Genomic DNA, 26,696 nt, shown 5'->3' on the forward strand with positions numbered 1-26,696 from the left:
CCAAGAAGCCTCATTTCAATTGTACCCACCCCCTCCTACTTACAAAATTGGCGCGAGTGGTAGGCTCCGCCCCCTGTGCGCCGCGCCAAGCAGACATCGAGTCAGAATACCGCACTTTTTTTCCGGCGCCGTTTTCAGCGCGATAAACAGGCGCCCAGCTCTGAGGTGCGCCTTTTTCGCCGCGTGTGGAAACTTGGGGCCTGTGTGACTACACTGTTATCCTCAATGGTTTCATTCTCTTTTGGTTCCACTCTTACATGTCACTTCATATCCTCAAATTATTTCTCCTCCCACACTTGCAAGGTCATTTATGAGCAAGCTCTCTTGCTCCCTTCTTAGTCATCATCTACATTCTACCCCTTGGAAAAATCATTCACAAGCGTGGTCTGCTTTTGCATGTACACTGGCTACCCAACTATGCCTTTATGTCACCACTATTGACTTCAGATTGTTACTGTTCTATCTGATTGTCAGCCCACAATCTAATGTAGATCTATTTTAGACCTGCACCCTTGGCTATTTTACTTGTTACCTGCTTGTCCTCAAAAGCCTGATTTAAAAAAATACATATTTTTCTTGGACTGTGCCTTTAGTTGCCTCTTCATCCCACCCAATTCCTTTACTTCTTGCTCAGTATCCACCTCTTGTTCTCCTCCCCACCCTTGTTAAGTACTCTGGTGTTCTTTTACATGAGAAGTGCTATATAAATGCAACTTGTAGGTTGTAGCAGTAAATATCTTTTTGGATTAACATAACAATTGGGCAATGTGGTAAAGGCTTAATATTAAAAAGTTCAATTTAAAAAAAATTAAAAAAAAAAAATCCCGCCCCCAAAAAATCTAATTAGATTTTTAAAATTTGTTCAAATTTTTCACATGAAGCAAGAGTTATTTTTTGAGGTCCAGTGTTAATTTTGCAACCACACAGCACTCCTCTACTTGGCTCAAAGACTTGACATAGAACCATGGTTTAAAAATACAGTGGCTCATGTCTAAAGATGTAACCGCATGTGGTTCCATAGAGTGGATAGAAATCTTTTGTTGTCCTGTATTTTGTTTGGGACTTGACTAAGGTCAAACAAATTTAGGGCTAAAAATTAGGTATTGTCCAGTTTGAGGCGGTTTTTACCACCTCAAACCGGGATATTCACTTTTAGCGCCCTAAGAGGGGAGTGGAGCGCAAAGGAAAGTGTTTCACATCCCTCTTAGGGCACTAACCCTGATTCCTGGAGCACTATCGTGGGAGCACTGCTGAAGTTCTGGCGCTAGGAAACCGGCATCCGAGCGCCTAAAGGGGAGGTCAGCTGGACCACCCGAAAAGTCAAAGAAAAGCCAAGGCAGCTAAACAACAGTGTCCAGCATCTAGGAGAGATGTATTAGCGTCCCCCCCACCCCAGCCCCCCCCCCCACCAAATAATTTTAACTGCCCACCTGCTCCCCCTCCGACATATCGCCCTGGCAGCTTCTCCATGATGCATGCTTTCCCTGTCGGAAGTAGCGGCAGGCGCAACGGCAGGCGAAAGCAGTCAAGTTCATGACTGCGGCGCTAAGGGGGCGTTGCACACTCATACAGACACCAAGTGGGTGGCACTAGAGTGTGCAGCGCTAACTCTTAGTGCTGTGGTAGACCTCCACTGAAGGTCGCAGTAGGCACTGCCAGCGCGACGCTCGGTCGCGAACAGCTTAGCAGCCTGTTAGCGTCACTCTTGGGCGTTAACAGGTGGCACTGAACAACCACATTTTTAGCCCCTAGTCCCTTATCTGTGCTAAGATGCATAATGGCTATATACAGGGGAGACACTTGGGAGTAGGGTGAATACTTTGGGTTTTGTAAAAAATATGTGCTATTGAGGGGGGAAATTAAAAATGGAAAATATTTCTTTTAAAAGGAGTATAGTTTCTTTTTTTTAAATCTCCATAATTTAATCTTATTTTTTACTTCATGCAATCCATTTTAAAGACAGACCCAATACAAAAAGACTGTTAGCTAATTTATTAATGATCTCATTTATTAACACAAAAATCTAGGCTGACACTCCAGTGCAGTGCTGAGGGAGTGCTGCACTGACGGAGGTGCCGTCTTTTGGATGAAACGTTAAACCGAAGCCCTGTCTGTTCTCTCAGGTGTACATAAAAGATCCCATGGCATTATTTCAAAGAAGAGCAGAGAAATTACCACTGGTGTCCTGGCTAATATAAATCCCTCAACCAACATCACTAAAACAGATTATCTGGTCATTGCCATTGCTGTTTATGGGAGCTTGCTGTGCGCAAATTGACTGCCGCGTTTCCTACATTACAACAGTGACTACACTTCAAAAAAAAAGTGCTTCATTGGCTGTAAAGCGCTTTGGGACGTCTTGTGGTCGTGAAAGGCGCTATATAAATGCAAGTGTTTATTTTTGTTTTAAATCATTTCATGTCAAATTCATATATTCAAAAAGAAACCAGTAGATCAATGTCAAAGGATAATGTCTTCACTTTACAAATTCAGTGCACCTAAAATTCTGATATTATGATCCAATTCATGTACGTGTCTATCAATAATTTACTAAAATATTTTTAATCAATTCTGATGACTGGTCCACACCCAAAATGTTAACCTATTCTTCTCTGTCCATATGCTGACAAATCTGCTGTGTATTTTCAGCATTTTCTGTTTTAAAAAAAAATTGTCCAGAATATATTTTAATTAATTTTCTCTTTTTTTTTAATAGCTTGTTAACAGTACCTTTAAGCCCAAAGATTCGATCACTCAATCTCCATTGCAATCAAATCGCCAGAATTGAAGGCCTTGGTCAAGTGTGGCAGTTGCGGCATCTCGATCTCTCCTCCAATCAGATTACTCGTATTGAAGGATTGGAGACATTGGTGGCCTTGCGTACACTAAACCTGTCCTGTAACTTTATAACCAAAGTAGAAGGTTTGTAAATGTTATTGCATTGAAATCATATGTAAAACTTTTCAAGTTATCATATTGTTGGGATGTGCTAAGTCTGCATTTTTTTACTTGCTCAAGACCTTGTTTAGGCGACAGTTAAGTATTGAATACAGTTTTGGGACCCTATTGTAGAATGAACATTAAAAAAATGGGAAAGGTGCAACATGCATTTACAAAGATATTGCCAGAGATGAGGGGTTACAGTTTGGAAAAGACACTTGAGAAACTGGGGCATTTCTCAGGTTTACTCAACTTTCTCAGATCCAGTAAGAAGAGGTCTCCAAGTTAAAAAGTCTTACGATGTGTTAAATCGTGATAGATTGTCACCACTGGATAGCTTTTTTTCGAGAGCTAGGGCAGGCATGATGTGCTGAATGGCCTCTTCCTGTATTGTAAAATTCAAATAGGCTCAGGTTTCGGCCTGAGTTGCTCCTATTTTTTTTGGAGCAACTAGTTTAGAATGGAGCATCTTAGAAATTGCAATTCTCAGCATTTAGTTTGCTCCAGTTCTAGTGAGTTAGAATAGTTTCATTTTAGAACAGATTTTTTTTTTCAAAAGGGGGCATGTCCAGCCACTTAGGTCTGTTTTGCAAGTTTAGGCAGTAAAAACTTACTCAAAACTAACTTAGAATGGAGTAAGTGTAGATTTTTGTACGCTCAGAAAAACCTTGCCTACACTTTAGAAATTAGGCGTAGGGAACGAGAGATGGAGGGGGGGGAAGGGAAGTTGACAACATTAAACACTTCACTTTTACAAATAAAGAGCCATTATCAATAATAAATGATAAATAAACCAATAAATCAAACAAAATAAATAAATAAATCAATCAATCAATAAATAAAAAATTAAGTTTCTACTCACCTACTGCAACACCGGGAGCCCTCCAACAGTGTGCTGGGATGGGGCCTCCCCAGGAGATGCTGGTCAGGCAGGACCGGCCGCCGCCCAGGACTTCGGGCAGGACCCGCACGCAGAAGATGCCAGGCTGCCGCAGCCGACGCTTTGGGCGGAGCCCGCCCCAGCGAGATGTTGGGCCGACGCCCGCACCAAGAAGCCGGGCTGCCACTGAGGACTTTGGGCTGGGCCCGACCCCCAGTGAGATGCTGGATGGGCGGGCCCCACCGCCCGCGCTGAGAAGCCGGGCCGCCGCCGAGGACTTCAGGCAAAGCCTGCCCCCAGTGAGATGCCGGGCGGGCGAGCCCCGCCGCCGCCGACAACGGCAACGCCCGCACCGAGAAGCTGGGCCACCGCCGAGGACTTCGGGTGGGGCCCGCCCCCAGCGAGATGCTGGACGGGTGGGCCCCGCCGCTGCCGATGAAGCCGGGATGCTGCGGAGGACTTCGGGCGGGGCTCGCCCCCAGTGAGATGTCGGGTGGGCGGGCCCTGCCGCCAATGAGTTAAGAGGTGCCAGGCCACTTGGCCCGGGATAGGGTCGCCGCCCGGAGACAGGACGCGCTGGGAGGGCCAGTAGCTACTGCGCACACGCGCAGCCTCCACTTTGCACGCACGCAACTGCCGGCACTGTTTTTGGTGCAGGGCTGTAGCTCTGCCCCCAGCAGCTCCTGCTGCGTCGCGCCGTGCTGGAAACAAGCCTACAGATATCGGAGTATTGCGAGGTAAGTATTCGGCGCAATTTTTGTTCTACAAATTAGGCGGGCCTCTCCGATGTGCGCCGTTCTAGCGGGGGTCCGAAACTTGAGCCCAATGATTCTATAAAAATCTTTGATTCTAAACCTATAATCTGCCTTCAGTCTAATAATGTGAAATTATTATTGTTCATATCTGTTTAGGATGTCGTCTATTGTGTGGATATTCAAGTGGAGCCTTCATAAACAGATTAAAAAAATATATACCGGTATATACTAAGTATGTTGGTGCCATGTTTGACATTACTTAGCTGCCTGGTTTCAGCGCAGCGATATCCAGCAACTGTGTTTTGTAACTGGGAATTCCAGTTTATAAATTGCTGTTATACAGGGGATTAAAATACAGTCTTGAATTTCTTGTCGATATGTTTCTCAAGATAGTATTTGTGCTGTATGGTACATAAAACCTGTTGACATTAACATTTGAAAAATATTGTTCTCTCTTTAGGACTTAATGGACTTATCAATTTAACTAGATTGAATTTATCATACAATCGCATTACTGACGTAAGTGGTAAGTAAAGGTACTTTTGCAATTTCAAACTAGCAATATGACTTTAGTAGACAAGTATTGCTACTGTGCCATCGGTTTCATTTTAAGTTTAGATGAATTGTGGTTGTTCGCATTTGCCCACCTGTTGCCTACCTCAATTTTGAAGTCTGCCATCTCGCTGTCCTGTACATTGCTCTGCTTTAGAAAGGTACATTGGAGGGGAGTCCCGCAGTAACTGTCAGCAGCCCAGGACATGAGCATCCCTATTCCATCAGACGTGGCCGAAGGCTGTGCTGACGCACTGGAGGCGGTGTTGGACCTCGTCGTTGATGTCTACCCTTGCTGATAATAGAGTCCCGAGGCCAGTGGTAGTATCTCACTGCTGCCTGGGAAGTGATCAGTGGATTCAGCACAGTGCTGGGGACTGAAGCGGGTCACTCCTGGGCTGTATGGCATCCTGGTTAACCCTTGCCACTGGATAAAGGCCTAGCTCTGTCAAGCCCGTGTGGTGGCTGGTGTGCAACGGTCACCACACGTTAAAAAAATCCATGCACAGGCATCTTCCACCCCCTCAATTGGAGTTCAGGACTGGAACATCAGGTCCTTCATTGAAACACCTGTGAAGTCATGGAAGCAAGTCATCCTCGTTCGAGGGACTGCCTATGATGATGATGCTTAACCTGGATGATCTATTAGAGGTGGATTGGACTAACTGTAAATATTTTTCTTTTGTTTGGTTTTCCACTCCTTCTCACCACTTTTTTTTCCTCCTCCTCCTGAAGGAGTTCTTTATTTGCTGGGGTATGTTCGAAGTGCTGGTGCCATTTAGTGCCATGGCCAAATTGACATTATTTATGAGTTTTGACACGGACTGTCAGCAACCTATTCATTCTTGTGGCATTGAAGCTGAGCCTGATCCTGTCTTCATCTAACATCCATAGAATTGCAGTTTTATTATGTATTGTTGATAGCACTCGAACAGGAACCCTGACTGCTTTTTCCCTTGCGTCTTAAACCAGGGGCACAGCCCATTTGCAGCATCTCTGTAGCTGCCCAGTTGAGGACAGACTGGAACATAAGGCATCAGTTATTGTGTCTTCATTAACTTTTTTTTAAAATTAGAAATAAAATGTTGCAATTGTGAATGAAGATTGCATGAAGCATGTGTAGTTTGTTGCATTATTATCTGAAAAGTCATACAGCAAATAGTAAACCTTACACCAAATGTATTGCTGTGCCGAGGGTTTAATCAATATACAGTTGATTGTGAAATAATTTCGTGCAGCTCTGTTACTCTAATGTATATTTCATTTTTTTTTCTGTTGAAGTGTTATGCAAGTGTTACTTTTGTTAAATTCTGAATTTCTCATCCCTGTTGCCCACCCGTTCTTCTTTTGTTCAAAACTGGAAATATGTAGTCTTGTATGGTTTCATCCCTGCATGTTTAAAAAGGAGATACAGTCCTCACCACTTACACTGTCCCAGTTTATCACAGATAGCTGCCTATATTGGGCAAATGGTGTTCAAGCAGCTGTTCGGGGTTGTCTTCCGTCTGGCTCCCTCAACTGCTGTTCGCTCTGTACCACTCTTTTAATGTACATTGGTAAAAAAGGAGCTAGTTGAATAATCCCTTTCGAGATCATAGAATAAAAATTTACGGTACAGAAGGAGGCCATTTGGCTCATCATGTGTGTGCTGGACTTTCAGATCTCAAAAATTTCAGACCAACTGTACTTAGCAAATATATTTCCTTCTTTGAATCACCCCTTTATTAAATGTTAATTCCCTAAATTTATAATAATGTCTTATTAAAAGTGATGGCACTGGCTTAAATTTTGGTGCTGATCTGCCATAAACGTTATACAGACCCCCAGTATGAGTCAGCCCATTTAAAAATGTTATTTTATAAAAAGCTTCTGATGGATAAAATACAATACAAAGGAGCAGTGCAAACCCAGGCTTTGACATTAAGCTCAGTTATTCACAGGAAGTGTTTGGAAGTATTTTGTTGCTGTTAAATACCATTGCATAAATACCCAGGTCTATATCCTAGGGTTTTGAAAGAGGTTGCTATAGTGGATGTATTGGTTGTCATCTTCCAAAATTCCATCGATTCTAGAATGGTTCCCGCAGATTGGAAGGTAGTAAATGTAACCCCACTATTTAAGAAAGGAGGGAGAGAGAAAACGGTGAACTATTGACCAGTTAGTCTGACATCAGTAGAAGGGAAAATGCTAGAATTTGTTATTAAGGATGTGGTAACAGGGCACTTAGAAAAAAATAATAGGACTGCGCAGAGTTAACATGGATTTATGAAAGGGGAATCATGTTTGATGAATCTGTTTGAATTTTTTGAGGTTGTAACTAGTAGAATAGCTAAGGGGAACCAGTGGATGTGGTGTGTTTGGATTTTCAGAAGGCATTCGATAAAGTGCCACACAAGAGGTTATTAAAGCAGGTTAGGGCTCATTAGATTGGGGGTAATATACTAGCATGGACTAAGGATTGGTTAATGGACATAAAACAGAGTATGAATAAACAGGTAATTTTCAGGTTGGCAGCCTTTTACTAGTGGAGTACCACAAGGATCGGTGCTTAGGCCTCAGCTATTCACAATCTATATCAATGATTTGGATGAGGGGACCAAATGTAATGTTTCCAAGTTTGTTGATGACACAAAGCTAGGTGGGAATGTAAGTTGTGAGAAGAATGCAAAGAGGCTTCAAGGGAATATAGACAGGCTAAGTGAGAGGGCATGAACATGGCAAATGGAATATAATGTGGAGAAATGTGAAGTTAATCCACTTTGGTAGGAAAAATAGAAAAGCAGATTATTTTTTAAGGATGTGTCTATTTGTACTGCCAAAATGGCCGCCTTGTCTCGGATTGGCTCTCCAATTTTACTGCACCGTTTGATGATTGGTTCCCTTTGGAGGATAAGCCACACCCTGAATTTTCTGTGAAGTGTGTACTTCGAACCGCCCAGCCCAAGTTCTGACTGACTTCACAAATTGTAACTCGATTCATTTTGACTTCAGAAGCCACAGAGGATAGATCTCCCCAAAAGCCATCAAGTGCCAGCCGAAGTCCCTTACCCCAGCACAAGTGCATCCCTCCCCCAGCTGAAGTTTGTTGCTTTTCGAAAGCTAACCTATCAGCCCGAGTAACTGCCAATAGCCATTGATCCACATGACATGGAAATAATGTAAAAAATGTAATGACATTTATTGACAATAAAAGACAAACAAGTTGCATTGCACAGAACTCGGGCTCAGCGGCTCGGTAGGTTGGAGGCTCAGCGGCTCGGTAGCTCAAACAAGCAAAAATCACACTATAAAACAAGCAAACGCGGTCGCTCAGGCTCGATTGGAGGCTCAGCGGGAGGCTTGCTCGGGCACTCAGTGGGAGGAGCAGGCTCGCGGAGGATCAGCAGCAAATGTGGAACAACAACATGGTCAGACTGATTACAGGGCCCCACTTCTGGTTCGGGGTCCCACTTTCAGTTCAGGGCGGGAGGCATCGGGGGGTGGAGTCCACTTTGGAGGTTAAAAAGAGAGACAGACTATTATCTGAATGGTGACAGATTAGGAAAAGGGGAGGTGCAACGAGACCTGGGTGTCATGGTACATCAGTCATTGAAAGTTGGCATGCAGGTACAGCAGGCGGTTAAGAAAGCAAATGGCATGTTGGCCTTCATAGCGAGGGGATTTGAGTACAGGGGCAGGAAGGTGTTACTACAGTTGTACAGGGCCTTGGTGAGGCCACACCTGGAGTATTGTGTACAGTTTTGGTCTCCTAACTTGAGGAAGGACATTCTTGCTATTGAGGGAGTGCAGCGAAGGTTCACCAGACTGATTCCCGGGATGGCGGGACTGACATATCAAGAAAGACTGAATCAACTGGGCTTGTATTCACTGGAGTTCAGAAGAATGAGAGGGGATCTCATAGAAACGTTTAAAATTCTGATGGGTTTAGACAGGTTAGATGCAGGAAGAATGTTCCCAATGTTGGGGAAGTCCAGAACCAGGGGTCACAGTCTATTGATAAGGGGTAAGCCATTTAGGACCGAGATGAGGAGAAACTTCTTCACCCAGAGAGTGATGAACCTGTGGAATTCTCTACCACAGGAAGTTGTTGAGGCCAATTCACAAAATATGTTCAAAAAGGAGTTAGATGTAGTCCTTACTGCTAGGGGGATCAAGGGATATGGCGAGAAAGCAGGAATGGGGTACTGAAGTTGCATGTTCAGCCATGAACTCATTGAATGGCGGTGCAGGCTCGAAGGGCCGAATGACCTACTCCTGCACCTATTAATATGTTTCTATGAGTCTCGAGAGGACGCAGGTGCAGAAGGACAGAAAAAGGGCAGTACAAATAGACACTCACGATTTTTTAAATGGTGAGAGGTTGGGAAATGTTAGTGTTCAGAGGGACTTGGGGTCCTTGTACACAAATCACTGAAAGTTAACATGCAGGTATAGTAAGCAATAAGAAAAGCAAAAGCAAAATACAAGTACTGCAGATGCTGGAATCTGGAATAAAAACAGAAAGTGCTGGAAATCTCAGCGGGTCAGGCAGTAACTGTGGAGAGAAAACAGAATTAAAGTTTTGGGTCAACGACCCTTTGTCGGAACTGGAGAGTGTTTGGGAAGAACACATTCTTAACGAGCACCGAAAGGGGGAGGGGAAGAAAGAACAAAAAATGGGGGGGTGAAGGTCTGTGATAGGGTGGAAGGCAGGAGAGATTAGAGAGACAAAAGGGATGATGGGCCGAATTGAAATGGTATCGGCAGGAGTTATAAAAACATTAGTTAAGATAGGGTGTGTATGGCGGAATAATGACCAGCTGCCATTAGAGTCGAGGAAAAAAAAAGAAACCGGCTCGGGGGGGGGAGGAGGGAGGGGGTTGGGAGGAGGAGGAGGAGGAGGGGGGGGGAGTGGTGCGCAAACAAATGGTATGTCCGCCTTTATTACAAGAGGATTTGAGTATGAGGTATGAGTAAAGACGTCTTACTGCAATTATATAGGGCCTTGGTGAGACCACACCTAGAGTATTGTGTACAGTTTTGGTCTCCTTACCTAAGGAAGGATATACTTGCCAGAGAGGGAGTGCAACGAAGGTTCACCAGTCTGATTCCTGGAATGAAGGGGGGGATTGTCCTATGAGGAAAGATTGAGTAGACTAGCCCTATATTCTCTTGAGTTTAGAAGAATGAGAGGTGATCTCATTGAAACATAAACTTCTTGTAGGGCTTGACAGGGTAGTTGTAGGGAGGATGTTTCCCCTGACTGGGGAGTTTAGAACCCGGGGTCACAGTCTTATAATAAGGGATCGGCCATTTAGGACTGAGATGATGTGAAATTTCTTTACTCAGGGTGATGAATCTTTGGAATTGTCTATCCCAAAAGGCTGTGAAGGTTCAGTGGTTGAGTATATTCAAGACAGACGTCGATAGATTGTTGGATATTAAGGGAATCAAGGGACATTGGGGATAGTGCAGGAAAGTGGAGTTGAGGTAGAAGATCAACCATGATAATGAATGGTGGAGCAGGCTCGAGGGGACAAATGGCCTACTCCTGCTCCTATTTCTTATTTAGCGGGAATAATCACATTGGCACGAATACACCCACTATATGCGGTGGAGTGCGTATTGTCATTCTTTTCTAGATTTTCAAAACTGTCTTTCCTTCCTGCAGCCTTGAGGTTTTTGTAACCCAAGCTTATTGGCATTATATACTCATTACTTCCTGGCTTACTTTGTTCTTTTCAACCTTGGTGGTGTCCTTCATTATGCACCATGGCCCATCAGCTTGGTTTCTGAAGTTTAAAAAAAAATCCACTATAAACCAGTCATCTACTTGTGTCATCGTAAGTATCCTGAAAATGAGTGTTATTTTTCAAGATGTATGATATAAATAATATGTAGAGTGGAGTATAAACTACGGCATGGGCCGAATGGCCTGTTTCTGTGCTATGTAGTTCATGCAAGTGGCATTCAGTGGTTTCAGAAATTTTTTTTTATAGCATCGATAACTGAACTTCAAAATAGTTCATTGGTAGTGAAATATTTTGAAACATGCCGAGGACATGATATTCATGGCCACGCCCTCAACCTTGCCATCTCGTGGCCTTGCTGCTTCCATCGTATCGCCCGCCACCCACCTCCCCCTTCCACCCTCCAACCGTACCTCCTTCTGTGTCCACCCTTGGAATAAGCTCTTTCCCAACTCCTTTTGGCTTTTGTCCCTCCATTCACCATGACATTTTTGCAGCTCCTGATCTGCTCAACCACACCCTCACCACCACCTTGGATGCCCTAGTCCCTATTAAAACAAGTACTCTCTTACCCTGGCTGTTCCCCCTGATATGGTCCTCATCTTCGCTCCCTTAAGTCCAAGGGACATAGACTTGAATGGATATGGCGGATAACTGGTTTAGCCATTCACCACCAGGTCGGGCTGAACTCCATAAAGCATTAACGGGTCCTGCTCTCATCTATTAAAATTGCTCACCATTCCATCATTCTGGAATGCAAAGATAAACCCCGGATTCTATTCTCCAGTGCTAACTGTCTTCCTAAACCCCTCTCCCCTGTCTCCTCCACCCTCATCTCCAACAACAAGTGTGAGGAGCTCATGGACTTTGTCTCTAAGATTGAGACCATCAGTTCAGCTGCCTCTGCCACTTCCCTTCCTTCCCTTAGCCCACCGGGCCAAACTTCCTCTAAGGATCCCCCCTGCCCCAGCCCTGAACTCCCATCTTTCTCCAGTTTCTCTCCAATCACCCCTCATGAGCTCTCCATGCTCATCTATCCATGTGACCTACTTCCTGCTCCTTCGACTCTATTCCCACCAAACTGCTGACCACCCAACTTCCTTTTCTGACTCCCATATTAGCTGACATTGTTAACAGTCCTCTCTCCTCGGGCATTGTCCCACTCTCCCTCAAATCTGCCGGCATCACCCTTCTCTTCAAAAAAACAGCTCTTGACCTCCTCCGCCCTTCCAAACTGCCGCCCCATCTCCAACCTCCCTTTCCTCTCCAAGGTTGTTGAACGTGTTGTCGCCTCCCAAATCCGTGCCCACCTTTCCCGCAGCTTCATCTTTGAATCCCTCCAATCAGGTTTCTGCCTCTGCTAAAGTACTGAAACGGCTCTCATCAAAGTCACAAATTACATCTTTTGTGACTGTGACAAAGGTAAACTATCCCTTTATGTCCTTCATGACTTGTCTGCAGCCTTTGACACGGTTGACCACTCCATCCTTCTCCAACGCCTTTCTACCGCCGTCTAGCTGGATGGAACTGCACTCGCCTGGTTCCATACTTACCTATCTAATCATAGCCAGAGAATCACCTGCGACGGCTTCTTTTCCCGCTCCCGCTTCGTTACCTCTGGTGTCTCCCAAGGATCTGTCCTTGTCTCCCTCCTATTTCTCATCTACACGTTGCCCCTTGGCGACATCATCCAAAAACACAGCGCCAGATTCCACATGTACGCTGATGACACCCAGCTCTACCTCACTACCATTTCTTTTGACCCCTCCACTTTCTCTAAATTGTTTGTCAAAGTGCTTGTTTGACATCCAGTTCTGGATGAGCAGAAATTTTCCCCAATTAAATATTGGAAGACCGAAGCAATTGTTTTTGGTTCCTGCTACAAACTCCGTTTCCTAGCCACTGACTCCAACCCTCTCCCTAACATCTGCCGGCATGGACTGGTCGGGCTGAATGACCTGTTTCTGTGCTGTATATTCTATGTCTGGGGATGAAACGCGCTGTTAGCAACCTTGGTGTCATATTTGACCCTGAAATGAGCTTCTGATCACATATCCGCAGCATAACTAAGACCGCTATTTCCACCTCCGTTATATCGCCCATCTCCGCCCTTGCCTCAGCTTATCCACTGCTGAAAACCTCATCCATGCATTTGTTACCTCTAAACTTGATTATTCCAATGCCCTCCTGGCTTGCCTCCCGCATTCTACCTTGCATAAATTTCAGGTGATCCAAAACTTGGCTGCCCATGTCCTAACTTGCACCAAGTCCCGCTCACCCATCACCCCTGTGCTCGCTGACCTACATTGGCTCCTGGTTAAGCAACGTCTCGATTTCAAAATTCTCATCCTTGTTTTCAAATTCTTTCATGGCCTCACCCTTCCCTATCTTGTTATCTTCAGCCCTACAACCCCCCGAGATGCCTGCGCTCCTCTAATTCTGCCCTCTTGAGCATCCCTGATTATAATCGCTCTGTTGCCTAGGCCCTAAGGTCTGGAATTCGCTGCCTAAACCTCTCCGCCTCTCTACCTCTCTTTCCTCCTTTTAAGACGCTCCTTAAAACCTACCTCTTTCCCTGTCCTAATTTCTCCTTATGTGACTCGGTGTCACATTTCTTTGTCTTGTGATACTCCTGTGAGGCGCCTTGGGATGTTTTGCTACGTTAAAGGCATTATATAAATACAAGTTGTTATATAATTGTCAGTGTGTTCTCTTTCTCTCTCATTTGTCTGTCCTCCTTCCTCTCTCCAAAAATCACTCTCTTTTGGAAACCAGCATTCCATTCCTTCTAAAGTCCACAACCAAAGATATATTGGCCCAGAAATCCCGGTTGGCTGCTTCCTGTGGGCGATCGGGTAAAAAAGTTTAAAAAGATAAGCATCTACCTGTTCCTGCTGCGCCCGCGCGAGTTTCCAGTCCTGAGGCCTCCATTGACTGCGCGTCGGAGCGCGTGCATGTCTGCATGTGCAAAAGGCTGGAGCTGCAGTCACATGGCTCTGGGCAACTAATCCAGGTAAAGTATGTTCTCATTCATAACAATGGGAACTCCGTAAGTTGGAGTTCCCATTATGATGAATGAGAAACCCCACCCAAACACACAAAACTCTAATAAAAAAAATAGAAAAAATACACCACATATTTTTATTAATTTAAATTAGTTATTTATGTATTATAAAAAAATATATATATTTCCAATTCAAAAAAAAAGTTTTTTTAATTATGGTTTGAAATAAACTTTCTGTAGTGGGGAGGGTTTTTAACAATAAAATGTGTTTTTAAAATTTTATTTTATAATGTTTTTGTGTATTTTAAAACTCTTGCGCCTGTGAAAGTAGGCTATGCGCCTGATAAAAGTAGGTGCAAGTGTTTTCAGGACATCCGCTGGGCAAGATATGGGTAAATACTGTAATCTTTCCCATGCAAATGTCCTGACTCCCGAGATGCGGAGGATCTGTCAAGCCATAAACTTGACCGATCGGAAAAGCCGGTTTTCAGTGCATGCGCATTGTGCGCTGAAAACCTGCTTTTGCAATGCATTGCCGGGTCTGTACACAAGCCATACGGACCCGGGAGTCCGGAATTTCTGGGCCAATAGCACATGAAGTTTAAAGACAACCTTGCAAATAAAATGTAGCAAAATTGTAGGCAGAACCTAGGGCCAATGGAAATTTGCAACTATTGATCTTGATAGTGGAAGCAAATGAGTCAGAGTGGAGCAAATAACAACTATGGCTCTTTGTATGCTTTATTTTGCACCTGTCCACTCACTAAATCCAGATATGATGAAAGATAAAATGCAATGGGAGCAGGGCAAAGAAAAATCAACCCAGAGATTTCAAGTAAATTGGAAACAAACCTATGAAAAGAAACATTGATGGGTTAGGTTTCAACATTTCTAGCATTGTATTCTGCTTGTTGTACTCACAGTGCCGAATATCCGTGAATGTACTAACATGCTGCAACAAGTATGTTCAACAAGTAAATAGGAGCTTGTTGAGGTCCAATTACCTTGTCTATTTAATGGTGGCGAGACAGATGCTGACAAAATTGTGGCAGAAATGGAGACTATTACAGCACCAGAAGGGATGTCCGAGAGCATTCTCTCAGCTAGTTACTTTGCATACAGTCTTGTTTAATTTATTCAATAGTTATTTGCTACAGTCTTATTCAATAGTAATACAACTTCCCCTTTAAATTATCCAACACAAAAAGTGGACAAATTGCCTTTGTCTCAATGTGCCCGCTATACACATGGGAGGACTGCATAAAGAGCTTGCAGTTCTTTGTTTCTTTTTCTGGCTCTTGAGAAGAATACATTTTCAATTTTGAGCCTCTGTCAGAGTCTTTGATTGCGTGGTCTGTTTATTTTCCCCGCAGACCTGCAGTGTTGTTGCTTTCTGGTTCTGGTGTATGATATTCTTTCTAGCTCATCCCCAAAATTCTATCTCAGCCACCTATTTAACCTCCTTTCCTGTCACATCCAATATTGTATCATTGGTTATCTTTCATGGATTAAGTCTCACTATTTTCCAGCTTTTCTTTATTGATTTATTACCATTTTAAATTTCGCTTTCTTATTTTCAGATTTTCTCAACCTTGCTGTTTTTATAGGTGTGTATTTATAATTGACCTAGAATTAAATGCAGTGACATGATTGGTTGGAAATTGCAATCTTTAAATGTGTTCCTTTTTGTTTTTCTTCCCCTACCCCCCTTTTTTTATTTAGAGAAACCGTTCCATACAAGCATCTTGAGAAGTTACAGTGCAGTTCTGTTAAAGGAGAAAGGTTGTTAGTACAGTTAACACATGCAGGTGACTGATGGTCCTGGGGCCCAAACTAAGTTAATGAAGTCCCTCAGGTTTGGCTGGATCATCGTTTTTCAGAGCCCCGCTATAGAAAGGGATCGTGCAAAGTTGGGTCATTGCCCTAATTCTAGGGCTCCAAACCAATGGCATTAAGTCTCTGTTAATTTGCCATGCTGCTCAAAATTGTTTTTTTTTCTTTCATTTTGAGGGGCAGTCTGGATGTGTATAGGGAATGTATGTGTAGTGCAGGCTTTCAGGAAAGAGCTCCAGACTGCTTGCTACTTAGTTCCAGGAGCAATCGAAACTATCTGGTCTGACGAGCAGATGTCCCACAGGTATTTCATCCACATGTTTGCTGTGTGAAATTGTGCACTTTGCCAATTGGGGAGAATAATGTACCTTTGAACAGCTAGCGGTGTTAAGTATAAAAACAGAAAATGCTGGAAATCTCAACAGGCCAGGAGGCATATGTGGAGAGAAACAGAGTTAACATTTCAGATCTGTGACCCTTCATCAGAACTGGAAAAAGTTAGAGATGTAACAGGTTTTTAAGGAAGTGTAGGGACAGGGAAAGGGGGGAGGGGAGGAAAGAACACAAGGGAAGGTCTGTGATAGGGTGGAAGGCAGAGAGATTAAGAGGCAAAAGGGATGATGGTGCAAGGCAAAAGGAGATGGTAATGGGACAAGGTAAGAAACAAAAGATGAGTCTAGATAGGGTGTGAATGGCAGAATCATCACCAGCTGTCATGGAAAAGGAAAAAAAAGTGTTTAAAAGAAAAGAGGAAAAAATATGGGCAGAGGTTATGGTCTGAAATTGTTGAACCGGATGTTGAGTCCAGAAGGCTGTAAAGTACCTAAACGAAAGATGTTCCTCGAGCTTGCATTGAGCTTCATCGGAACAGGGTAAGAGGCCAAGGACAGAGAGATCAGAGTGGGAGTGGAGTGGAGAATTAAAGTGACAGGCGACTGGAAACTCGGGGTCACACTTGCGGACTGAACGGAAATATTCTGCAAAGCGGTCACCCAATCTGCGTTTGGTCTCCCTAATGTAGAGGAGACCACATCGTGAGCTGTGAATAACGTATACTAAATTGAAAGAAGTACAAGTGAATCGCTGTTTCACCTGGAGGGAATGTTTGGGGCCCTGGACAGTGGGAAGGGAGGAGGTAAAAGGACAAGTTCAGACCTGAAACATTAACTGTTTTCTCCACATATGCTGCCTGACGTGTTGAGATTTTCAGTATTTCCTGTTTTTATTTCAGATTCCAGCATCTGCAGTATTTTTGCTTTTGTAGCAATGATAAATATGCCAGCTTATGAATTGCCAGAGGCGTTTGTTCTCCGTTGGATAAGCACAAGCTTAGTGCTGCAGAATTGTGAACCCTGTCATGTTCTCTGTGGCCTCCTGCCCAGAATGGTTAAATTCCAGGGCATGACCAGAATGTGTATAGCAGTTTGTCTTTCTATCAGCAGCCCCATTACCCACCAAGGGATGGGATTTTAAAGCATTTTAGGAATGTGGTACACTGATGTATTATCCTGAGCAGGCCCTCTTGTGTTCTGCTACAGTTGGTAGCAGAACACAAGTGAGTATTTGCTTTCATACCTGTATCCATTCTTGCTCTGCTATCGAGTGCTCTTGGACTTGTGTTGCCTTTTTTGATTTGGAGGTGAGCTTGGAGATCTTGATTTTCTGATCATTTCAGTGAATTAGTACGAGATGCACATTTGCGTCAGTTCTGCTACAGACGACTTTCATTTGACATAAAAGGGGTCAGAGGGTCTAGTAAGGAAGAGGAACTGAGGGAAATCTTTATTAGTCGGGAAATTGTGTTGGGGAAATTGATGGGATTGAAGGCAGATAAATCCCCAGGGCCTGATGGCCTGCATCCTAGAGTACTTAAGGAGGTGGCCTTGGAAATAGCGGATGCATTGACAATCATTTTCCAACATTCCATTGACTCTGGATCAGTTCCTATGGAGTGGAGGGTAGCCAATGTAACCCCACTTTTTAAAAAAGGAGGGAGAGAGAAAACAGGGAATTATAGACCGGTCAGCCTGACCTCAGTAGTGGGTAAAATGATGGAATCAATTATTAAGGATGTCATAGCAGTGCATCTGGAAAATGGTGACATGATAGGTCCAAGTCAGCATGGATTTGTGAAAGGGAAATCATGCTTGACAAATCTTCTGGAATTTTTTGAGGATGTTTCCAGTAAAGTGGACAAAGGAGAACCAGTTGATGTGGTATATTTGGACTTTCAGAAGGCTTTCGACAAGGTCCCACACAAGAGATTAATGTGCAAAGTTAAAGCACATGGGATTGGGGGTAGTGTGCTGACGTGGATTGAGAACTGGTTGTCAGACAGGAAGCAAAGAGTAGGAGTAAACGGGTACTTTTCAGAATGGCAGGCAGTGACTAGTGGAGTGCCGCAAGGTTCTGTGCTGGGGCCCCAGCTGTTTACATTGTACATTAATGATTTAGACGAGGGGATTAAATGCAGTATCTCCAAATTTGCGGATGATACTAAGTTGGGTGGCAGTGTGAGCTGCGAGGAGGATGCTATTAGGCTGCAGAGTGACTTGGATAGGTTAGGTGAGTGGGCAAATGCATGGCAGATGAAGTATAATGTGGATAAATGTGAGGTTATCCACTTTGGTGGTAAAAACAGAGAGACAGACTATTATCTGAATGGTGACAGATTAGGAAAAGGGAAGGTGCAACGAGACCTGGGTGTCATGGTACATCAGTCATTGAAGGTTGGCATGCAGGTACAGCAGGCGGTTAAGAAAGCAAATGGCATGTTGGCCTTCATAGCGAGGGGATTTGAATACAGGGGCAGGGAGGTGTTGCTACAGTTGTACAGGGCCTTGGTGAGGCCACACCTGGAGTATTGTGTACAGTTTTGGTCTCCTAACTTGAGGAAGGACATTCTTGCTATTGAGGGAGTGCAGCGAAGGTTCACCAGACTGATTCCCGGGATGGCGGGACTGACCTATCAAGAAAGATTGGATCAATTGGGCTTGTATTCACTGGAGTTCAGAAGAATGAGAGGGGACCTCATAGAAACGTTTAAAATTCTGACGGGTTTAGACAGGTTAGATGCAGAAAGAATGTTCCCAATGTTGGGGAAGTCCAGAACCAGGGGTCACAGTCTGAGGATAAGGGGTAAGCCATTTAGGACCGAGATGAGGAGAAACTTCTTCACCCAGAGAGTGGTGAACCTGTGGAATTCTCTACCACAGAAAGTAGTTGAGGCCAATTCACTAAATATATTCAAAAGGGAGTTAGATGAAGTCCTTACTACTCGGGGGATCAAGGGTTATGGCGAGAAAGCAGGAAGGGGGTACTGAAGTTTCATGTTCAGCCATGAACTCATTGAATGGCGGTGCAGGCTAGAAGGGCTGAATGGCCTGCTCCTGCACCTATTTTCTATGTTTCTATGTTTCTATGTTTCTATGACACCATGTGATAGACTTTTTAATCGTATCGATTTCCGTGTGCTTTTTCATGTCATTGTCACATTTGGTTTCCCATTTCTCTCCTGAAAGCATTGAATCCTTGTTGGCATACTGTTTAACAGACCCTCTATATCTGTGAACCTTGATGGTGATTGGCAGCATGCTATTAGGTGACAATAGCCTGCTGACATTGGCAATTTCTAATTGTGTTCTTCCCTGTACTTGCAACGTAAGTAGTCGGTTACTGATCGGAAGTGGGAACCCTGGCTAATACATTCCTTGCTAGCTCAGGTGCTTGGGCCGAATGTAGTGCCCCTATGGACACACTGGCTGAGATGAGCTAACTTGAGGATTCAACATGGAACTTTTTTTTTTGAACAGCTCAGCTACTCACTGAATAAACTTGCTGAGACTTGATGGTAATGTAGACACACCGTGCTTTGGGTGTGCATTTAATGAATATGCATCTTTGAAATTGTAACCATCAGGATTTTTATGTTTGCATAAATTACCATATTTCCAATTAATTCAAATTTCATGCATTAAATGAATTAAGCAAAACTCTTTTTAGGCTTGCCAAATGAGGTCATTGAATATATTTCTCACCACTAAATTCTGTAAGATGTGGCCCAACTTGCACATAATAATGTAAGATTTAACTGACCTAATTTATTGTGCAACTTCATAAATTCAAAGGGGTGCGTTAGTGTAGTGGTTATGTTACTAGGCTAGAAATCCAGAGGCCTGGACTCATTCAAATCTCTCTCTTTTTGTTTGACAAACACAGTTTTAAAAAATTCAGTTAAAATGACTTATGAAGTTGGGAAGGAAAATCGGGAGAGGTGTATAACTGGTGGCGATCCAAAATTGCTCGTTTTACACAATCCCTAAAAGTGAAAATTGCCCCCCAACGAGTGATCAAAGTGCGGAGTAGACTTCCTTGAAAACTAGTGGAAGTGAAAACTCTGCAGTCTTTTTGTTGGGGTAAAAGGACTAGTATGTTCCCTTGCACTACAACCAGTACATGTGACACTATCCGTATCCACGGATGCACTTGCACATTGAGTCCAGCATTCCATTTTCTCAGTGTTCGAATTCTGCCCCGCCTGGGGTATCCTCTGTTTCTTCTATCTTTCCTCCACCTGAGGTCTTCTCTATGTTGTTTTGAATATTCTTTCATTGTGTCCAATTTATTCGAATATGTTCCTCATTCAGTTCGATTATCGGTTTTCCTTGCGGCCCGATGGCCTTCTCATACCCTTCTCAGATAGTGTCTATCATTGTCCCATTGATGGTTTCTTCTTTCAGTTCAGAGTATATAACATATCCATTTATGTGTGTCTCATCAAGCAGGGTAAAGCATAAGTTAGTATTCATGATGGCGCATGAGGTATTTGTGACCGTCATCACAGTCGCCGTGGTGCTCACACACCATTCCCCATTTCCTTGTGGAACAGCAGTAGTTTCGTAGTCCCGTACTAGGGGGTGATACTCAAGGTGCACCCATCCACTTGGTCATATCCAGAGTCATCTTTGATCATTCGTAGTGGATCTCGACATAAAACAACTTGGTTATTTTTATAACAATCATCCATGCTGAGACTCTTAGTACTGTTGTTCTCTTCCATTACATATCTGGATTGTCATGGTACTGCACGCAAGTTTGATTTCTTACAAACCAGACGGTCTGCACCTGGGAAGGACCGGAACCGATGTCCTAGGGGGAATGTTTGCTAGTGCTGTTGGGGAGCGTTTAAACTAATATGGCAGGGTGATGGGAATCTATGCAGGGAGACAGAGGGAAGTAAAATGGGGGCAGAAGCAAAAGGTAGAAAGGAGATAAGAAAAAGTGGAGGGTAGAGAAATCAAAGGCGAAAATCGAAAAGGGCCACATTACAACATAATTCTTTAAAAAAAAAACAAGCCTGGAGGCTCTGTGTCTCAATGCGAGGAGCATTCATAATAAGGTGGATGAATTAACTGCATAGATATCTGTTAACGGATATGATGTAATTGGGATTACGGAGACATGGCTCCAGGGTGACCATAGCTGGGAACTCAACATCCAGAGCTGTTCAATATTCAGGAAGGATAGACAGAAAGGAAAAGGAGGTGAGGTAGCGTTTCTGGTTAAAGAGGAGATTAACGCAATAGTAAGGAAGGACTTTAGCTTGGATGATGTGGAATCTGTATGAGTAGAGCTGCGGAACACCAAAGGGCAGAAAATGCTAGTGGGAGTTGTGTACAGACCACCAAACAGTGGTAGTGAGGTTGGGGATGGTATCAAACTAGAAATTAGGGATGCGTGCAATAAAGGTACAGCAGTTATCATGGGTGACTTTAATCTACATATAGATTGGGCTAACCAAACTGGTAGCAATACGGTGGAGGAGGATTTCCTGAAGTGTATAAGGAATGGTTTTCTAGACCAATATGTCGAACCAACTAGAGAGCTGGCCATCCTAGACTGGGTATTGTGTAATGAGAGAGGATTAATTCGCAATCTTGTGCGAGGCGCCTTGGGGAAGAGTGACCATAATATGGTAGAATTCTTCATTAAAATGGAGAATGACACAGTTAATTCAGAGACTAGGGTCCTGAACTTAAAGAAAGGTAACTTCGATGGTATGAGACGTGAATTGGCTAGGATAGACTGGCGAATATTACTTAAAGGATTGATGGTGGATAGGCAATGGCAGACATTTAAAGATCACATGGATGAACTTCAACAATTGTACATCCCTGTCTGGCGTAAAAATAAAATGGGGAAGGTGGCTGACAAGGGAAATTAGGGATAGTGTTAAATTCAAGGAAGAGGCATATAAATTGGCCAGAAAAAGCAGCAAACCTGAGGACTGGGAGAAATTTAGAATTCAGCAGAGGAGGACAAAGGGTTTAATTAGGAGGGGGAAAATAGAGTATGAGAGTAAGCTTGCAGGGTACATAAAAACTGACTGCATATAGATATGTGAAGAGAAAAAGATTAGTGAAGACAATGTAGGTCCCTTGCAGTCAGAATCAGGTGAATTTATAATGGGGAACAAAGAAATGACAGACGAATTGAACAAATACTTTGATTCTGTCCTCACCTAAGGAAGACACAAATAACCTTCCGGAAATAATAGGGGACCGAGGGTCTAGTGAGAAGGAGAAACTGAACGGAATCCTTATTAGACAGGAAATTGTGTTAGAGAAATTAATGGGATTGAAGGCCGATAAATCCCCAGGCCTGATAGTCTGCATCCCAGAATACTTAAGGAAGTGGCCCTAGAAATAGTGGATGCATTTGTGGTCATTTTCCAACATTCTATAGACTCTGGATCAGTTCCTATGGATTGGAGGGTAGCTAATGTAACCCCACCTTTTAAAAAAGGAGGGAGAGGAAAACAAGGAATTATAGACCGGTTAGCCTGACATCAGTAGTGGGGAAAATGTTGGAATCAATCATTAAGGATGAAAAAGCAGCGCATTTGTAAAGCAGTGACAGGATCGGTCCAAGTCAGCATGGATTTATGAAAGGGAAATCATGCTTGACAAATCTTCTAGAATTTTTTGAGGATGTAACTAGTCGAGTGGATAAGGGAGAACCAATGGATGTGGTGTATTTGGACTTTCAAAAGGCTTTTGACATGGTCCCACACGAGAGATTAGTGTGCAAAATGAAAGCACATGGTATTAGGAGTCATGTATTGACGTGTATAGAGAACTGATTGGCAGACAGGAAGCAAAGAGTAGGAATAAACGGGTCCTTTTCAGAATGGTAGGCAGCGACTAGTGGGGTACTGCAAAGTTCAGTGCTGGGACCCCAGCTATTTACAATATACATTAATGATTTAGATGAAGGAATTGAATGTAATATCCCCAAGTTTGCAGATGACACTAAGCTGGGTGGCCGTGTGAGCTGTGAGGAGAATGCTAAGAGGCTGCAGATGACTTGGACAGGTTAGGTGAGTGGGCAAATGCATGGCAGATGCAGTATAATGTAGATAAATGTGAGGTTATCCACTTTGGTGGCAAAAACAGGAAGGCAGAATATTATCTGAATGGTGACAGATTATGAAAAGGGGAGGTGCAACGAGACCTGGGTGTCATGGTACATCAATCATTGAAAGTTAGCAAGCAGGTACAGCAGGCGGTGAAGAAGGCAAATGGCATGTTGGCCTTCATAATGAGAGGATTTGAGTATAGGAGCAGGGAGGTCTTACTGCAGTTGTACAGGGCCTTGGTGAGGCCACACCTTGAATATTGTGTGCAGTTTTGGTTTCCTAATCTGAGGAAGGACGTTCTTGCTATTGAGAGAGCGCAGCGACTTATTCCCGGGATGGCAGGATTGACGTATGAAAAAAGACTGGATCGACTAGGCTTATATTCACTGGAATTTAGAAGAATGAGAGGGGATCTCATAGAAACATATAAAATTCTGACGCGATTGGACAGGTTAGATGTTGGAAGAATGTTCCCGATGTTGGGGAAGTCCAGAACCAGGTGTCACAGTCTAAGGATAAGGGGTAAGCCATTTAGGACCGAGATGAGGAGAAACTTCTTCACTCAGAGAATTGTGAACCTGTGGAATTCTCTACCACAGAAAGTTGTTGAGGCCAGTTCATTAGAGTTAGATGTAGCCCTTACGGTTGAAGGGGTATGGAGAGAAAGCAAGAATTGAGTACTGAAGTTGCATGATCAGCCATGATCATATTGAATGGTGGTGCAGGCTCGAAGGGCTGAATGGCCTACTCCTGCACCTATTTTCTATGTTTCTATATACTCCATTATTTGTTTGGAATAGGGGATCTCTCTTTGTCACTTCATACTGTAGTATAGCTTTAAATGTCCGGTTACACATCTGACCCTTGGGACCCAAGCATGACTGTTTCTCCGAACTGCACAGGCATGAGTCATGTTTTGTCCAAGGTCCAGTTGGTAAATACATCAAGTGTTATTCAATCTGGCACCATTGCATTTTGAAGTTGCTCTAGGTTATGTTGTATACCTTTGAGTAACCAAGCTCCGTACCCTGCGCATACTATTTCTGTCTGTATGGTTCTGTTCAATTTTCTTTCCGCTCTCGTTCTGGCGTGGTCTCGCAACATGTGACAATTACCTATCCAACAATCCCTGTAAGGTTCGGGTTAGGGCGTTGACCCAATCATCTATCGTGTGCAGGTCTATAGTGTTTACCGTCGCAACTCCCGCCGCGTAGCCCGCACCTACCATTTCTAGTATCCTTTTTCCTCGGTCCTGCCTTTTACCTGACCCTCTTTCCACATTAAACTTCATGGTTTTGGATTCAGGGCCTTCAAGTGCTCGCAGGGTCAGGTTTCTATACAGGCTTGTGGTGTTTGGCCCGCAGAAGCTGGGGATGGTTAAGTGTGTTAAATTTAGGAATACAGTAATTAATCGCTGACGTACCCCGAAGTGTATCTTATCCTTGGTCTGCCTTATTACCAATCCCCCTTTTGCCCCAGCGTTCATAGTTGGACATGTTGGTGGTGGTCGGGGTCCTGGTAGTGATCGCTGTTGCTAAAGTAGTGGGTGGGGCCGTGGTGGTGGGTCTATCTCGGGAGATAAACCCTCCACCATCATTCATAGATGTTGAGTGAAATCTGCACCCCCTTCCCCCGGGTGCAGAATCTTTGTCCCATATTATTGGCCCATCCCCAATGTAGTTTCCTTTCCTCATCACGTTGTTTTATGCCCGTTATTTAAGTCTACCGTTGCTCCATCCGTCACCATCAGCGTTTTTGATTCTTTATCACAACTAATGTTGCCCGAGTCCCTGTAATACAGGCCTTACCGTCCCTCAGCCTGTTGTCCTTGGTCTGAGTTACCCCACGTTGTTCCCACGCGCACCAGAATCCTGTAAAAAAAAAAAAAAAAAAATTATATTTCCCGGTCGTCACCGGTTAATTAGTGACCATGCTTTTTTAACTGGGTTCAGTGTTTCCACTTGCCGATACCCCTTATAACTACGCAGGCACATGTGTCACTTACTATTTGGGGTGTTTGGACCTTCTGTTCCTTGGTGTCGTTCTCTAAGTCCTTGATTACTTGCTGGTCTCTAACCTGTGCCTTTAAATCATGTAACTGCTTACAGAGTTTCATCACTAATCTCTGTATCCTGTCTTTATATGGTTCTATGTCCTCGCTTCCTGTAACCACGACTTCTGGCAGTCTCATTGCCTTGGCTAGGGCCACTTTTATGGCTCTATTCATTCGTTCCACCAATCCAGAAGACTCCAGATGGTATGGAATATTTTTGCCTGATCCCTAGTAAAGCGCAGGCCTGTTTCATCACCTTCCCTGTGAAGTGTGTACCTTGATCTGAGTCCAGCTGTAGTGGCATTTTCCATTGGGGTATTATTTCCTCTGCTAGGATCCTGGCCACGGTTTCTGATGAACAATTTCTAGTGGCGAAAGCTTCTACCCATTTCGTAAACTGCTCTAATTTCACCAGGCAGTATGTCTTCCCCCTGTTGCTGGGTAACGGTCCAGTAAAATCTATCTGTAAGTTTTCCCAGGGTCCTTCCTGTCGAGGCTGATGTCCCATTCTGATCTTTACTTTCCCCCCAGTGTTGTATTTTGCGCATGTCATGCACCTTCTACATTGGTTCTCTATATCTCTGCCCATTCTCTTTCACCATTACCATCTGGAGATCGAGCTTATCATGTTGGTTCTACCTGTATGGACATGACATACCCATGGTATAAATTCCCATACCTCGTCGGCCCCTTGTTGGGCTTCTCTCTGCTTCCACCCCTCCTTTTCCTGTGAAACATAGAAACATAGAAAATAGGTGCAGGAATAGGCCAATCGGCCCTTCGAGCCTGCACCACCATTCAATAAGATCATGGCTGATCATTCACCTCCGTACCCCTTTCCTGCTTTCTCTCCATACCTCTTGATCCCTTTAGCCATAAGGGCCATATCTGACTCCCTCTTGAATATATCCAATGAACTGGCATCGACAACTCTTTGCGGCAGGGTATTCCACAGGTTAACAACTCTCTGAGTGAAGAAGTTTGTCCTCATCTCAGTCCTAAATAGCTTGCCCCTTATCCTTAGACTGTGTCCCCTGGTTCTGGACTTCCCCAACATCGGGAACATTCTTCCTGCATCTAACCTGTCCAGTACCGTCAGAATTTTATGTTTCTATGAGATAAGAACATAAGAATTAGGAACAGGAGTAGGCATCTAGCCCCTCTAGCCTGCTCCGCCATTCAACAAGATCATGGCTGATCTGGCCGTGGACTCGGCTCCACTTACCCGCGCGCTCCCCATAACCCTTAATCCCCTCTGATCCTTCTAAACTCCAGTGAATACAGGCCCAGTCGATCCAGTCTCTCCTCATATGTCAGTCCTGCCATCCTGGGATTCAGTCTGGTGAACCTTCGCTGCACTCCCTCAATAGCAAGAACGTCCTTCCTCAGATTAGGAGACCAAAATTGAACACAATATTCCAGGTGAGGCCTCACCAAGGCCCTGTACAACTACAATAAGACCTCCCTGCTCCTATACTCAAATCCCCTAACTATGAAGGCCAACATACCATTTGCTTTCTTCACTGCCTGCTG

The 26,696-nt window shown here is 43.9% G+C and overlaps 1 protein-coding gene across 6 annotated transcripts in view; it reads left to right on the plus strand.

The window, feature by feature from the left end:
- The window catches only part of lrrcc1 (leucine rich repeat and coiled-coil centrosomal protein 1), a 371,497-nt gene that overhangs the window by 36,727 nt on the left and 308,074 nt on the right, over positions 1-26,696 (plus strand). For all 6 annotated transcript variants that reach the window (XM_070893371.1, XM_070893397.1, XM_070893406.1 and 3 more), the window contains 2 exons: positions 2,717-2,922; positions 5,036-5,101. In XM_070893371.1, the coding sequence (XP_070749472.1) occupies positions 2,717-2,922; positions 5,036-5,101 (272 nt within the window). The remainder of the gene's footprint in view (positions 1-2,716; positions 2,923-5,035; positions 5,102-26,696) is intronic.

This window comes from Pristiophorus japonicus, chromosome 1 (assembly GCF_044704955.1).
Source record: "Pristiophorus japonicus isolate sPriJap1 chromosome 1, sPriJap1.hap1, whole genome shotgun sequence".
NCBI classification, from domain to species: Eukaryota; Metazoa; Chordata; class Chondrichthyes; family Pristiophoridae; genus Pristiophorus; species Pristiophorus japonicus.